The sequence below is a fragment of the Vipera berus genome (assembly GCF_964194415.1).
Source record: "Vipera berus genome assembly, chromosome: 1".
Classification (NCBI taxonomy): domain Eukaryota; kingdom Metazoa; phylum Chordata; class Lepidosauria; order Squamata; family Viperidae; genus Vipera; species Vipera berus.
In genome coordinates, this window is record NC_138202.1 from 150,739,591 (window position 1) to 150,755,500 (window position 15,910).

The window sequence follows — 15,910 nt, forward strand, 5'->3', positions numbered from 1 at the left end:
TCAGTTGTGCATACTCAGAGGGGAGTAGATATAAACTGTGCAGGGACCATGTTCCATTGCTGGAAACAATTTTGATATCTGACTTCTTGAATTCCTGTTCTTGATTCCTGCTTCCTTTTGATTTTGGCATATTATGAGCCATGGTGGCGCAGTGGTTAGAATGCAGTATTGCAGGCTAACTCTGCATTCCAACTGCCAGGAGTTTGATCCTGACTGGCTCAAATTTGTCTCGGCCTTCCAAGGTCGGTAAAAGGAGGACCCAGATTGTTGGGGACAATATGCTGACTCTCTAAACTGCTCAGAGAGTGCTGTAAAGCACTGTAGGGTGGCTTACAAGTCTAAGTGCTATCACTGTTGCTGTTCCTAGCCAAGCCTCTGGCTCATTCCTTGTCAGCTTTCCTGACATTCTTTCAAGCCTCACACGAACCACCCACTTCGTGCCTGCACTTTGCTTACCAAATGCATGGATATTTTCTCCCTTTGCTGAAGCCAGGACATGTAAAAAAAAACATTTCAAGTGATATGAGGTTAAACAGAATCCTAGAAATTTCAGAGATCTGTACGGGAAGGATAATGATCTGTTAAAGGATGGAATTGAAATGAATGTTATAGATGTTAGTGTCCAAGAAAAAAAAATGATGTACGAAAGTAATAAATGCTATAAGAAGTTAAAAAATGGTCAGTCTGCAAGAGGAGATAGTGTAGTTGAAGAAATGTTAATCACTTTGGATTTTTGTGGGGTGCCATCCCCCCCAGGCAATATAGCCATTAGGAAAAAAAGGGAAACTTCTTTTTAATGGATTTTTTTTAAAAAAATGTCAATGGTGCCTCCATGAAACTACATAATCTCAGATATAATATTGGATCCAGTCGTGGATTTGTGAGCTGAATCCCCCAGAGATTTGCCAGGTAGAATCTTTTCCAGCTCCTAGAAATGTCATTCAGCCTGCTATTAAAACCTCCAACCAACAGAGGGCTTCAGGATGTACCCCTTCCCAACCAGTAAGCCCCAAGACCAGTGGTGGGATTCAAATATGTGAACAACCGGTTCTGTGTGTGTTTTGCCACTTCCGGACATCCATTCTGGGCTTGGGCAACAAAAAATTAGCTACCGGTTCTGCTGAATTGGTGCGAACTAGCTGAATCCCACCACTGCCCAAGACCCTTCTGCTGCATATGAACAGACTATACATCTCTCTTGATTCAGATCAAAATAAAATGATAGCATGCTTTATTACAGTCATTAAAACAACAGCCATACAATTTTACAACTATAAGAATAACTGTGTACTAGAGCAAATATTGAAGTCAAGGTCCTGGGACCTCAGTGTTCAGAGATTTGATCAGTGTCTCATTCATCCATCCTAACAGTATTTGTAAATGACTGAAGCTCCTTCAATGAGATAGTACAGACATGTCAAACTGCCAGCCTGCAGGATGGATGCGTCATGCCGAAACCGCACTATGTTGCATGACGTCATGTGACGTCACATGTTTGACATGCCTGAGATAGTATATAAGCTTAATACCTACATAACACAATTAAAGTCTTTCCTTGGCAAGGATGCTCAGCCACAGCTGATCTTGAAACAAATGCCACACCTGGTGGGTTTGCATTCTCTTGGTTCTGATCCAGATCAAACTGGCTGCTCATAACCTCTTTGGCTCTCCCAATCCTGATGTGCTAGCAGACATGTCAGCTGGACACAGAGATTGAGGGGGAAGAAACACCTCAAGTAATTTTTTGTTTATGAAATTGATTTGACTCTCTGAACCTGACAGGGCTCTGGGCAGCTTACAAAATCAAAATAAAAGAATTAGAATACAAAGTAAGTAAGAATAAGAAGCTAAAAAGTGGTAGAATTGTTGATGGGTCTTTTGTCTCATGAGTTATCCCTTAATTATGTTGTTGTATCTTACTCTTTTAGCTGATATGTTTTGTCTGTTATTTCTCTTTTGTCTTGTTGCTTCTGACTCTTGAGCAGTTATTTTCATTTTAAACCTTTGTTGGCTTTCTCTCTTATTCTTGAGTAATCCTTTTGTCTTCCATTTATCTCCTCATGAAGCTAAGCATTCCCTTTTATTTTTCTTCAATATGGGTTTCTATGATTAAAAAATGAATTTAATCAGAAAATACTATCTCATATTTTAGTAGATCTCTGGAAGAATTATTTAAAAGAAATATTAAGGAGTTTAATGTGATGCTGAACTATATTCTTAAAAATGCAATTTGTCATCTTCTGAATAGCTTAAAGGATAATTTAATTAATGTAGCTCTAAGACAAGCTGTTCAGCATCACTTTGGAAACATCCAAGTTCAATCCTGATGGGGCTCAAGGTTGACTCAGCCTTCCATCCTTCCCAGGTTGGTAAAATATTGTTGACTCTCTAAACGAGGGGTGTCAAACTGCCGGCCTGCAGGCCAGATGCGTCATGCCGAAACTGCGCCCACCCCATTGTCGACAATGGAAATATATCAATATTGCGACACGTCATGTAACGTTGTGAGTTTGACACCCCTGCTGTAAACCACTTATAAAGGTAAAGGTAAAGGTAAAGGTTCCCCCGCACATGCGTGCTAGTCGTTTCCGACTCTAGGGGCTGGTGCTCATCTCCATTTCAAAGCCGAAGAGCCAGCGTTTGTCCGAGGACGTCTCCGTGGTCATGTGGCCGGCATGACTAGACGCCAAAGGCGCATGGAACGCTGTTACCTTCCCACCGTAGTGGTCCCTATTTTTCTACTTGCATTTTTACGTGCTTTCGAACTGCTAGGTGGGCAGAAGCTGGGACGAGTAACAGGTGCTCACTCTGTTACGCGGCACTTGGGATTTGACCCGCCAAACTGCCGACCTTCTGATCGACAAGCTCAGCGTCCTAACCCACTGAACCACCGCATCCCTTAAACCACTTATAGAGGACTGTAAAGCACCATGAAGCAGTATATACAGTACATCTAAGTGCTATTGCTATCCAGTAAAGTAGGGAGCCCATGTTTCTTAGGGATAATTCCAGCTAATAAAATGCTCTGGTACTTGGATAATACAAAAAAGAACTACCATATTTTTCCATCTATAAGACGCACCCTTGTATAAGACGCTCTTTGCGCTGATCAGCGGAGCACCAAAAAGCTGAGCCAGCAAATCCGCAAGTTCGGCCAGCCGAAGATCTTGCTCCCTCCCCTCTCCCATTAGTGGCAGCCCACAGGGGCTTGACACCTGCACCAGGTGGCATGGCAACGCACACAGGCGTGCCCTGGGCTGCGGAGGTTACCATTATTTTTCCTGATTTTTGAAGAGGGTGTTTGCAGGAAAAAACAGCATCTTATACACGGAAAATATAATCAGACCTGACTAGTACTTGGATAGACCATGATTAGGAATCCCACAGCAGTAAACTGGATTAAGAAGCTGGAAAAAAAATTATATGTAAATTTTTTGGCTTGCTAACAAAAAATAAAGGGAGACCGATATGATCATTTCAAACTTATTTGTTCTCATCAGTCAGCCATACCATTCTGAGATTCAAACCTGGGCCGACTGCCTCTCAAGCACTTGATTTAACCCCTAGGCCACAGGCTCTCTCTCTCTCTCTGTTAGATTTGTCCCGTGTTTGGGACTTAAGCAAGTGCATTCTAAATACTTAACAAACATTTAACATATGTTTGTGTGTGTGTGTGTGTGTGTGTGTGTGTGTGTGTATTCATGTAGCTGCTAGGAGCCTAGCTTAACAAAGGAATGTTTACCTCCCCTTCCCACCAGATATATTGAGTTTCCAGAAATACCTGGCAGGGCATGGAAAAATAAAATGGCAAACCTCAGTGTTCAGAGACAGCACACCCTAAACTAAATTGTAGCTGCTGGAGGTCAGCACCAGAAGATGGCTAGCACCTTCATGCTTTATTTATGAGATCTCTGATTGAGCGGACGTGAGAAACACAATGTGAGAATGAGGCTGCTTATATACGGAGTGGCTGAGTGTCCTTTACTCCAGCAGTCCTATGTCTTTGTGGGGGTGTGTGCTTTAGAACAGACAAAGGCTTGGTTTGATCTAGCAGGCTGCTGTTCTGTTCTTTCTGAGCACCACAAGAGAATACCACCACTGGTGACATTGTGAAGACAATAAAGAAGATTGCAGAACTAAATGGCAATGTGATTGTTATTAATGGCCTCACAAACCATAAGGAATGTGTCTATTAACAGTCACACGAAGTCATTTCAGAAGGCAAAGACAAGACACCAGTGAAGGGAAAGGAGGGGAAAATGCCACTTCCTGAATATAAAACATATTGCTGCAGGACACCAAGAACCTCAACCTCCAGGCAAGAGGTTTGCAGTCAGCATACCAAGCGGGCAATAGTGACACATTTATTGTACGAAAAAACTGATCATCTGGAAAGAGCCTGTTTGGCCCCGTCTTCTGTTTCCCGCTCCAACCTTAGCATTATTAATATATAAGCGGGCAGTTTACAACTTCACCTGAATTCCTGGGTTGCCATATGTTACCTTGCAATTTCCCTTCTTCCTTCTCTTTTTATGTTTCTTTCCTAGGAATGCATTTGTTTACGTTAAGAACCCTCACTTGGATTTAATGGAGGAAGACATCCTTTACCACTTAGATTTAGGAACCAAAACGCACAACCTGCCAGCCATGTTTGGAGACATAAAGGTAACGGCTTTTCTGAACACCTTCCCTTCTGCTCTTGCTGCTCTTCTTTTTTCTTTTTCTTTTTCTTTTTTTTGTTACCAAAACCGCAGGCAAGCTTCAGAGATGAGTTAAAGGTCCTAAGGGAATAGTCTGTGCTATTCGGCAAAGTGGCTCAAAAAGTACGCTGCAGCCACAGTTATGGGCAGTTTACCCTTCTCTTCCCAGTGAAGGAAGGAGATTGAGAAAACAAAGCCGGTTTGATGGGCTAAATTCTTCCCCGGAGGTAGTTTCTCTGGCTCCAGTTCCAAAACAATGCATGGTGGCATTTGACTCATCCTAGTATCATTTCCCATTTCTCTTGCCAAGGAGAAGAGCCTGATTTCTGTTGATGCCACTTCCAAAGCTGCTTAGGGATAGTTTCAGATAAATTAACACCAACTATATTGCAAAGTGTGTCTAGTCTCGTGGAAAACTTTCAGAAAGAAAAATCTGGGCTCCAAATTTGATACTGGTTCACATTTCAGAGGAACAGAATTCCCAGACAAGAGAAAAAAATGAGAGTTTAGGAAGTGATATTCTGACATATAAAAATAATACTTGTTTATTAATCCTGATAGGCCACTTCTTGTATCTAATCTTTTTAGCTGGAGATGTTAAGAACTGACAGGCTCTGCGTCTCTGCTAGGATTAGCAGATCTGAAGTGAATACATCTATCTACTACATGAAGCAAAGAGATACACAAAAATCTATTTTTGCAGTCATCTTCTGGTCATCCAGATTTTTGAGGCCCAAATTTGATAGCCCTAATTTTTTAACTTTTGCAATTTAATCTCAATTATTTGCCCTGTAATTTATAGAACCTTGGGTGTAATGGGTTAAATTTGCATTTGGATCCCCCCCCCCGCCCCCATACAAACAAAATAATGGATGTCTATCAGTTTTAAAACCCATCTGGACAATTGCCCTAACACAAATGATGCAAATTTATGTCCATGGCATAAAAAATACATTAATTACAAACATTTAATATTAACAAGCCTTTTGGTTAACTGACGTCTTTTCCCTAAGTAGTCCTTTAAATTGAGGATACATTATGCAGTCTTTTGCATAAGACTGTTATCTAAAGCAGTGTTTTTCAACCGCTGTTCCGCGGCACACTAGTGTGCCGCGAGCTGTTGCCTGGTGTGCCGTGGGAATTTTTTTTTTTTACCTCCCTCCGGAGAAGATGGCCGTGGCCCGCGGCTGAGCTAGACGGGAGGGTGAGTTCTGGCTGGCTGAGCCCTGAGGAGGCTGTTGCCTGTTGCACGGCCTCGGCTGGGCACCGGGAGTTCCCGGTGCCATAACAACTTGCAGAGGCCACGGGAGATGTTGGTGTGCCGGTCCGGGTCCGCCGGGCCTGACCCGCGGCGGCGGCAACGTTTCTGAGGCCGCCGAAGATGAGTCGGGCGGCGGGGAACCTGGACCTAAAGTGGCCGGGCCGTTCCGAGCAACGGGGCGCCTGGGGCCTGCGGCGGAGTGCCTGGGAACGCCTTCTGAGCCCGTTCGGCATTTTTACCGAACGGGCTGAGCTAGACGGGAGGGTGAGTTCTGGCTGGCTGAGCCCTGAGGAGGCTGTTGCCTGTTGCACGGCCTCGGTTGGGCACCGGGAGAGGGAGGGAAAGAAAGTGGGAGAAAGAAAGGCAGGAAAGAAAGGAAGAAAGATAGAAAGAAAGAAAGAGAAAAGAAAGAGAAAGAAAGAAAGAGAAAAGAAAGAAAGAAGGAAAGAAAGAAAGAAAAAGAAAGAAAAATAAATGAAGGAGAAAAATGCAGAAAGAAAAATTAAAAAGAAATGCAAGTAGCTTCCAATTTCCACAACAAGTAGAAAGCAAGAAATTGAGAGGGAGGGAAAGAAAGTGGGAGAGAGAAAGGAAGGAAGGAAGATAAAGAAAGAAAAGAGAGGGAGGGAAGAGAGGGAAGGAAGGAAGGAAGAAAGAAAAGAAGAGAAAAAAGAAAATACAGAAAGATAAATTAAAAAGAAATGCAAGCTTTCCTTTTCCTTCACAGCAAAAACAAACAAACAAAAGCCCCAAAATAAAATAAAATAAAGAGGCTAATAATAATAATAATAATAATAATAATAATAATAATAATAATAATAATAATAATAATAATAATAATAATAATAATAATAAGAAGAAGAAGAAGAAGAAGAAGAAGAAGAAGAAGTTGGAAGGGACCTTGGAGGTCATCTAGTCCAACCCCTTGAGAACACAGGCCATCCTCAACTTACGACCGTTTGTGTAGCGACCGTGGGGAGGCCCAACGGTGCGGAAAACGGTGGAGTGCCTCGTGATTTTTTTCATGAAACAAGTGTGCCTTTGCCCAAAAAAGGTTGAAAAACACTGATCTAAAGGTCTTCAACAAATGAATTCCATTTAGAAATTTGCCTTGGTCCTCAGTGATGGCTAAATTAACCTCTTTGATCAGAAAAAGAAAAGGATCTACACTTTCGACTGAATGGAAAACCCTTACAGTATAGACTTTATACATAAAACAGGAAAAATGCATTTATGATTTGTGGCGTCGATGATTACAAAAAATGCATAAAAGTAAAGTGTGAACTTCCTTATGTAATTATAGAGTAAGAGATAATTTTTACTATTATATTTTTGCTGCAAATGAAGTTGGACGCTTCTTCTTTCTGTTTCTTTTTATTCTTTTTCTCTATTCTTGTTTTTTATTTCCTCTTTATTCCTTTCTACATTGCTTTTACTCTTTATTAGTTTGTATTAATTTTTATGTTCCCTGTAAAATTTTCACTAAATCTTATTTTAAATAAAGTAAAATTGCCTTGCTTCAGAAATGCTTATTTGTGCTGTATAAGAAAAAGCCCAATGAATTTCTTATTTCTGGAGAACATGTGGAACCCAAGCTGCTGTAAGTATTTAAAACCTCATTGATTATAATGGAAATATTAAGATAAATTTTTAATTGGTTTCAGTGGGAACTATTCAAAGCATTTCCTTGCCTTGATTAGTTATCCTCTCAATTCACGTGATTTTTGCTTCTTTTTCCATCCAACATTCCACATGCATGTACGCTTGCAGTTCCCGACTGCACGTGTAGAATTTTGCACCCTTCTTGAAATAATAGAGCAGACCACACAGTACTTCAGCATCTGGTTCGACTTTGTTTCTAGCATAAATAACTACTTGCAGTGTATATGCAATGCTTGCTTATTTTGCTGGGTTTATTTTCTGCTGAAAATTACAGTCGCTGCAAATAAGGCATTTTGGACTGGGGACAAAATTGAGATACAAAATGCAGACATTGCACATCAGATGTGAAATCCAGATGCATTTTTGGTTGTTGTGCCACTTGTCCCTTCAAAATGTGGGCAGAATTCCAGAGACAATGTAGTCAATGCAGAACCAGATATATAGGGGAGATCTAATACTGGCCCTGCACCTCTTTTCTTTCTTCTCCCTCCAGCCCCTTTTACTGAATCAAATAATATATAGGACGTAACATTATCCACACTCCTGTTTCACTTCACTGAATATTCTTGCAGGAGACAAAGCATTTCAATTTTTTTATTCATGGATAGTAGATTACTAGACCCTCACAACTGGTGAAGGATATAGAAGGGCTCCTTTCAATAGAAATTGTGCATTTCTTATAGCAAAGTGCAGTGGGATACAGCCTGGGTGGCTATCTAATGACCCATAGTTCCCCAGACTTGTTTTGGCAGTGCCCCACAGACCTTCAAAGATTACACTGCTGAAATTCAGTTGTAAAATGGATTTATTATTTATTAATCAGATTTATATGGTTATCCATCTCACAGAAGCAATTCTAGGTGGTGTACAACAATCAAAATGGTATTGATTAGCTATATGTTTACTTTGCATGGCCAGTTTGGCTAGTGGTGAAGGCATCAGGAGACTGCGAGTTTTAGTCCTGCCAAAGGCAGGAAAACCAGCTGAGTGAACTTGGGCCAGTCACTTTCTTTTGGCCCAGCCCACCTCACAGGGCTGTTGTGAGAAAAGAAGAGGAAGAAGGAGTAATAATGAAAGTGGGATTAAAAAATAATAAATACTGTAAATTAGTTTTAAAATCTGTACCCTGAACCTCTGGCTGAAAATGTAAAACCAGCCATTTGTGACAGTACTTGAGCCAAAACACTGTTTTAAAAAATAAAGAAGGCTCAACCCCCACTCCCCCAAATTGCTCGTCCCTGATTTAGGTCTTCCAATATCATGACAAAAATAAAATCAACTTGTTATATTCTGCTCTTAAGTCGCACAATGATTAAATTCCATGGGATGATCCTGATCAAATCCTCATCAGCGGGGACCTCTTGTGTCCCCATTGCACAAGTGGATCAGGACCATCTTTTACTTCATGCTTTCAAGTATGATCTCCTTTTGGATATAAAAATGTACAAAACCATTTTGACAGCTTAGCAGCAGTAGGTGGAGAGTTGTTGTTGCTATACGGGCTGATACCCTTATCATCCTTTTGCAGTTTGTCTGTGTGGGAGGAAGCCCCAACAGAATGAAAGCTTTTGCTCAGTTCATGCAGAAAGAACTTGGACACAAAGGGGAGGACAATGACTTGAAAGATATTTGTGCTGGGACTGATCGTTACTCCATGTATAAAGTGGGCCCGGTGCTCTCCATCAGCGTAAGTACCTTATGGGGAATCCTGGGAACTCCCCCTAATAGCGCACAGTGTCTGACCATTCCAGCATATAGAAAGGTATGGCTGACTGATGAGAACAAATAAGTTTGAAATGATCATATCGGTCTCCCTTTATTCTTTGTTAGCAAGCCAAAAAAATTTACACAAATATGAGCTGCCACTGCTGTGGCTACTGCCTGTAGATGGCCTTGGGCTAGGTTGAAACAGGAAATAAGATTTGTCCCGTGTCTGGGACTAAGCAAGTGTATTCTGAATGCTTAACAAACATTATGTGTGTGTGTGTGTGTGTGTGTGTGTGTGTGTGTGTGTGTGTGTGTGTGTGTGTACGACTTGTCAGAGGAGGAACCAGAGAAGAAGTATGAACATCATTGCGGGGTGCTCAAGGAACAGGTTTTCAGCGCCTGGGTTTAACTGACAAGCATCATTTCTTTGAACTAGAAGCTCCTTCAATCCTTTACACTTTTCCACTATTTCTACCTAATGCATGTCAGCAAGAGTGCCTAAGGCCATATTGTGTAATCTCAGTTTATCCCTTAAGGGGCTAAAGCAGAAAGTTGGAAAGCCGAATAAATTGCTTTTATTAGGAAGATGTGGAGATACCTCCCCACCCCAGCAAGCTTATAAGTGGGACCATTGGGGATAACTGTCCCGAACTTCCACACCTGCAGACAGCCATAGAAAGCATGGCTCAGTATTGGAAAAGATCTGGATGAACTGCTACTTTTTATTAAAGACCATAAGACTAATCATGAATCCCAGTGTTGGCTCTTGCTGAACAAATCTGACGTGCTGGAAACACCAGCACCTTGGCTGATGATGAGTTTTGTGCATACTATACACATAGTGGCTTCTTTTTGCTGTGTTCTGCTTGTATTTCACTGTGCCTGGCTTGTTTTACCCCCTTTCACGCCTCAGTGAGAATTGCCAGCCAGGTACGACCCTGGCATAACTGGGGCATATCCGGGAGAAGCTAGGATTTGCCAATGAGAAGATCCTTCCTTAGACAGGTCAAGCTTGGCAGCCATTTATATCAACTTTCCTGTCCTCCCCCCCCCCCAAAAAAAACCTCAGAGCTTGGAGGCGGCAAAGTTGTAATACTGCATGTTATTGTCACACGACAGTAAAAGTAGCAGAGTAAAGATCTTACTTTTTATACTGTTTTCAAAGGCTTTCATTTTAAATCGAAGTAGGATGTTTTTTCATATATTTTTCTGGACCACTTCTCTAGAGCACAGGTGTCAAACTCGCCACGTCATGTGACGTGTCGTGACATATTGTCACTTTTTTTTTTGCATTGCCGGAGCTGGGGTGGGCACGTCCTCCACATGATGCAACCGGCCCAGGGACCGGCAATTTGACAGCCCTGCTCTAGAGGATCTTTTCTAGATAATCTGGCGTTCGTTCTGCTGTTCTTTCCTCACTCCTCTTATTTCTCCCCTAGAATCCCTTAGTAAGGAGAATGTTTTCAGTGAAAGATTGCAGTAAAACCCTGGAAGATTCTAAAACAGCTAAAACTCCCTTGCTATTTTCATCCCACCTTGATAAAAAAAAAGAAAGAAACAGCTGCAGATGTTTTGATGCTTCCCTATTATGGTCTACGGATTATTTTTTTCCCTGTTGAATTTTTATTCTATTAGAATATTTTTGCCTTTGAAATTCAGGTCACACTACGCCATCTTTGAACCTAGCAAAACTTAAATCCTCAACAAATCCAGTTGATGCACATAGGCCCAGTTTTCCATGCCTTTCTCACACACCACAATTCAGCCAATGAAGTATGAGGAAAGGAAACATAGAGAGATGGGCTTGTCCTGAGCACTGCCAAAAGGGAAAAATAAAATGCGGCTGACCTGATGCACCAAGTTGCAGCTGAATTTGTAGAGCCCTGTGTCAGAAGAATAATTTGGGGTTCCAATTCGAGTTGGGGCTGGGCAAGAATAAATAAAAATGAGATCCAAACAGTTGTGAGGAAAAAAGAAATATTTATTCCCGAAAGCAAAACAGTTTGCATTTAAGGGCAGGCTGTAGAGATTTTTATAGGGGGAGCTTGTCTGGGGTGTCATGTGCTGATTCTGGGGTGACACTTGAGGGGTGTGTGTGTGTGTGTGTTTATTCTTGTGAACGTGCAGTTTAAGAGACCTAATTTAATTAACTCTGTTTGTGTTTGCAGACCTTATCCACTGATATATATGGATTAGTCCTGGGTAACTTATTTGAGGAAGTTTGCTCATTTTAGTTGATTAACTTAGTTTTAGCTTGACTGTTAATTATCTAGTGGAGACACTGATTCTCACACCATTGTGGATTCTGATACTATTTTAAGGAGAAGGTGGAAACAGTATAAAGAATAATATATATTTGGATAAAAAAACTTCTCACAGCTGTTATAGTTTTGGGGATGGTACAGATTTGGATGAGACACACAGACTGATGGTCATTGAAGAAGTGAGAGCTTACTATCAAAGTGCACTACAAAAATAAACTTTGTTTCTTGTCTGAACAGTTTTGTATTCTTTCATTTATTCCTATTTCTTATACCGTGTTTCTAATTACTTGCACTTATCTGTCCTAAGCGCCCCATTTCTCTTATCTTTTCTCAGATATACTATTTATGCTCAGACCTTCAATCCTTATTCTGTCCATTCTTTCTATCTTCACATTTCCAAGTCTTGATCTTCTAGTTCCTCATCACCATTGTTCCAGCCACATTCTTCAACCTGACCTTTCTCTCTCTCTCCTAACCTGTCCCTTACAGTTACAAATTACAGCAATATCATTCCAACTGCACCGTTTCCAGTGGTGGGATTCAGATATGGGAACAACCGGTTCTCTGTGTGGATGCCCCTTCCGGAAGTCCATTCTGGGCCTGGGCAACAAAGAATTAGCTACCGGTTCTGCCGAAGTGGTGCGAACCGGCTGAATCCCAACACTGACCGTTTCCCATTAGTTAGCTATTTTGTTGCAGTGCCAAAATTCTTCAGACTTTCTCACATGTTCTGATAATGTTCTTCATTCTGCTCTGAAGATAATACCACCCTATAGCTGTGACTCCTGTTCTCTGTTTTATATTCTATTAGAAAACCTCTGACTCGCTAGGTCATATTTTCGGAGATATTTCCTTACTTAAACAGAGGAACATAATAAGTGGAAAGGGTGCAAACAAGCAGTGGGAGCTTGAGGACCTTCCATCTTCTTACAAGCTTTCCCGTTGACATTGCTTATGGGCAGCTGGCAGGAAGCATTGGAAATCACTCCTCCTCTTTGGCTGAGCCACGAAAATGCCTGTCGCTGCTGAAGGGAGATGGAACAAAGGGAGCTGTGGACTATGAGGAAAACTGTATCCCTGCTTCCCATCCTGATGTGTCCCTGAGAGCCCCCTCCCTCCAGGAAAGAAGAGAGCTCACCATTGACTGCTGGTACATCCCAGCCAGCCCTACCTTACAAGCAGGCATCCGAATCGCTCCCTCATCCTTCTCTTGCCACCCACCACCATTAAGATATTTCATATTTTGACCTCTGGACCAAGCAACCACTTGCTGCTCACCTGTCAGGCCTTGCCACAGCCAATCGGGTGCAGGCACCAGAGAGAGGCAGGAAAGAGGGCCGGCATATGAGCTTCCCATCTTTCTTTGTGCCGTGCAACCTATGGGTTTCTAGGAAATGTAGCCAGATGGTGGAGTGGCATTGAAGCAGCCACAACTTTCCCATATTTCATTCCCATGGGAGCCATGGGATCCTGTAAGTTATCCTATCTGAATTATCTTGGTTCAATAATGGTTGCCCTATATCTTCCAATTTCACCCAATTGAAAGTTACAAACAGACACAAAAGTTTTGGTAGGGTATATATTTCTCTTCTTTATTTTTACAACCCAGTTGGTCCTCATCTTTTTACAGATAGACCTCATTTAGTGATTGCTTGCTCAGTGGCAGTGTGAAGGTACAATAGTTGTGAAAAAGATTATTTACAACCTTGAATGTGCAGTTGTTGCAGCATCCCCACTGTCATGTGATTGCAATTTGGCACCAGATAACCGGCATGTGTTTATGATGTCACAGTCTCCCTCGGTTATCCAATTGTCATTTGTGACCTGCAATGGCTTCCAATAAGCAATGTCAGTGGAGAAGCTAGCAAGAAGCATCAAGCCATGGTCATGTGATGTCATGCTTAACAACCATGATGATTTGTTTCACAACCATAGTTGAAGCTGATATTGTAAGTTGGGCATCATCCATGTGATGCTTCACTTTATGACTGTGTCACATAGGAGTGGAGCAGCCAGCCCCAATTATGGTCCATAAGTGAGGATTACCCATATTTTCATCTTTCATTTATTCTATACTTCTACGCTAAGTTTCACTTTTTAATTTCTATTCTTTTCTCCTTGAAATAATTTATGACTGCCATCTGTGGTTACTTGGATTTTTGAAGCCCAGATCAGGTAGTCCTTTTTGAAGTAATTTCTTTCAAGTATATTACAGATATTGGAATTCTTTATTGGCCAAGTGTGATTAGACACACAAGGAATTTGTCACCGGTGCATAAGCTGTACATAGAAACAACATGATAAATATTGCATGTTTGCATGGAACCATGACTTGTGTGGTTGCTGCTTTTCTAGTTTCTGCCAAGCTCCAGGCAAACGTCCAAGCTGGACTCTTACCAGGATATGCTGCTCACTGTAGCTCTGGGAGGTCCAACCTTGGCAACTTTAAGACTTATGGACTTTAACTCCCAGAATTCCCCAGCTGACCATGTGGGCTGGGGAATTCTGGGGGTTGAAGTCCACAGGTCTTAAAGGTTGCCAAGGTTGGACATCCCTTTAAGACTTATGGACTTCATCTCCCAGAATTCCCCAGCTGATCATGTGGGCTGGAGAATTCTGGGGGTTGAAGTCCACAGGTCTTAAAGGTCGCCAAGGTTGGACATCCCTGCTGTAGCTTATGATCCTTGTAGTTGAATGAAAGTTCTTTTGCCTGCTTGTACTACGCTGTCAATCTGCAGACATCACCTCCACTTCCTCATCTGTAGGCCCTTTGCTTTCATCTTTCCTCACACACACACACACACACACACACACACACACACACACACAGAGAGAGAGAGAGAGAGAGAGAGAGAGAGAGAGAGAGAGAGAGAGAGAGAGAGACCTCTTTTCCCACTCTGCCTTAGCCTTTGCTTTTGTAAGCTTAGAGGACTGGGTGGTGAGGATGCCTCTGGATGTCAACCCTTGACAATACCATGGTCCTTGAAAATACCAGGGTGTGGTTCAGTTAGCACGGGCAGTCGTAACAATGGCTTGGATGCCTGTGAGTATGGATGCATGCCTGAAAGCATGATAGAAGTGCCAGGGAAGCATTTCTGCCTGGCTGTAGCTGCTTTTCCAAAACACAGGTAGCAGCCCCAATTTCACCGTCTTACATTATGCAGCCTTATGTTCAGTGAAGCTTGCACCCTAGGAAATGGTGTAATTTAATAATCTTAAAATAGGTCAAAATCTAAGACCCAAATCATCCCAGTGACCCATTTCTTCCAAATTTGAAAATATTTTCGGCTCCATCTTTGCTTTAATAACTAATTTACTAGCAATTTCCTGTTTTCTCCTTCCTTCACATACTCTTTGGGAGATTATTGCCAATCTAGTGATTCATATATTCAAAACTGCAACTCCTTCTAATTTTTAACATGCCAAAAATTGCCTTGGTTTGTTCTTGCTATTTCTATTAATTATTTTCCTGCTCTTCAAATATGTGGGATGTAACAGATGTTTAAAGCTTCCAAAGAAATTGCCTACTTACATTTCTGGGAGAGAAGAGAGTGTTAAGATTAATAGGCCAGAAACAAAAATCCAACTCATAAGTCTAAAGGGGTGCTTTGCTGCAGCATTGAAGACAAGCTGGATCAGACTCAGAGATGGTGATTTATACTAGTTTCTTCTCTGAACCATATTATCTGTCTTGCATTATTACTATATACTAACTTTGAAAAGCCTACATGTTTCCTTATTAACAGAGGAGGTACAGTATGTATTTTTGTTCAAATCAGCAGTAATTCAGTCTATGAGGTCAAGATTTATGCTTACATCCTATTGGACAGAGCAAAATTATTTGATGGAAAGTTTTGATGCTAATGAATGTTAGTGCTTTGTTACCATCCATAAGGAAAATCAGACTTCTCAATTTACATAGATGTATGGATTTCAGCTAAGAAGATTCCTGAGCCAAAATGGCCATTGCAGAGAATTATAGGGCTTGAAGTCTTGCATCTGTAAGGCACCCCTGTTGAAGAATGGTGTATACCAATTGAATCCTGTGTTAATTTAGTGGCATGCAGAATGGCTACTACTAGGTTCTGTTATATCTATATATCCAATATCTAATGTTATAGATAGATAGATAGATAGATAGATAGATAGATAGATAGATAGATAGATAGATAGATAGATGATAGATAGTATGGTTTAGCTGCAGAAATTGAGTTGACATAGAAAAAAGCAGAATTCCATATGCAGGATAAATTTATGTTATATGTATCTATATAACTATATATAAAACTATCTATAACTATATCTATATCTATCTA

The 15,910-nt window shown here is 41.3% G+C and overlaps 1 protein-coding gene across 1 annotated transcript in view; it reads left to right on the forward strand.

The window, feature by feature from the left end:
• Positions 1–4,362: 4,362 nt before the first annotated feature.
• The window catches only part of UPP2 (uridine phosphorylase 2), a 25,545-nt gene continuing 13,997 nt past the window's right edge, over positions 4,363–15,910 (forward strand). The window contains exons 1-2 of the mRNA XM_081314853.1: positions 4,363–4,665; positions 9,152–9,310. Of these exons, the coding sequence (XP_081170979.1) occupies positions 4,588–4,665; positions 9,152–9,310 (237 nt within the window). The 5' untranslated portion in view covers positions 4,363–4,587. The remainder of the gene's footprint in view (positions 4,666–9,151; positions 9,311–15,910) is intronic.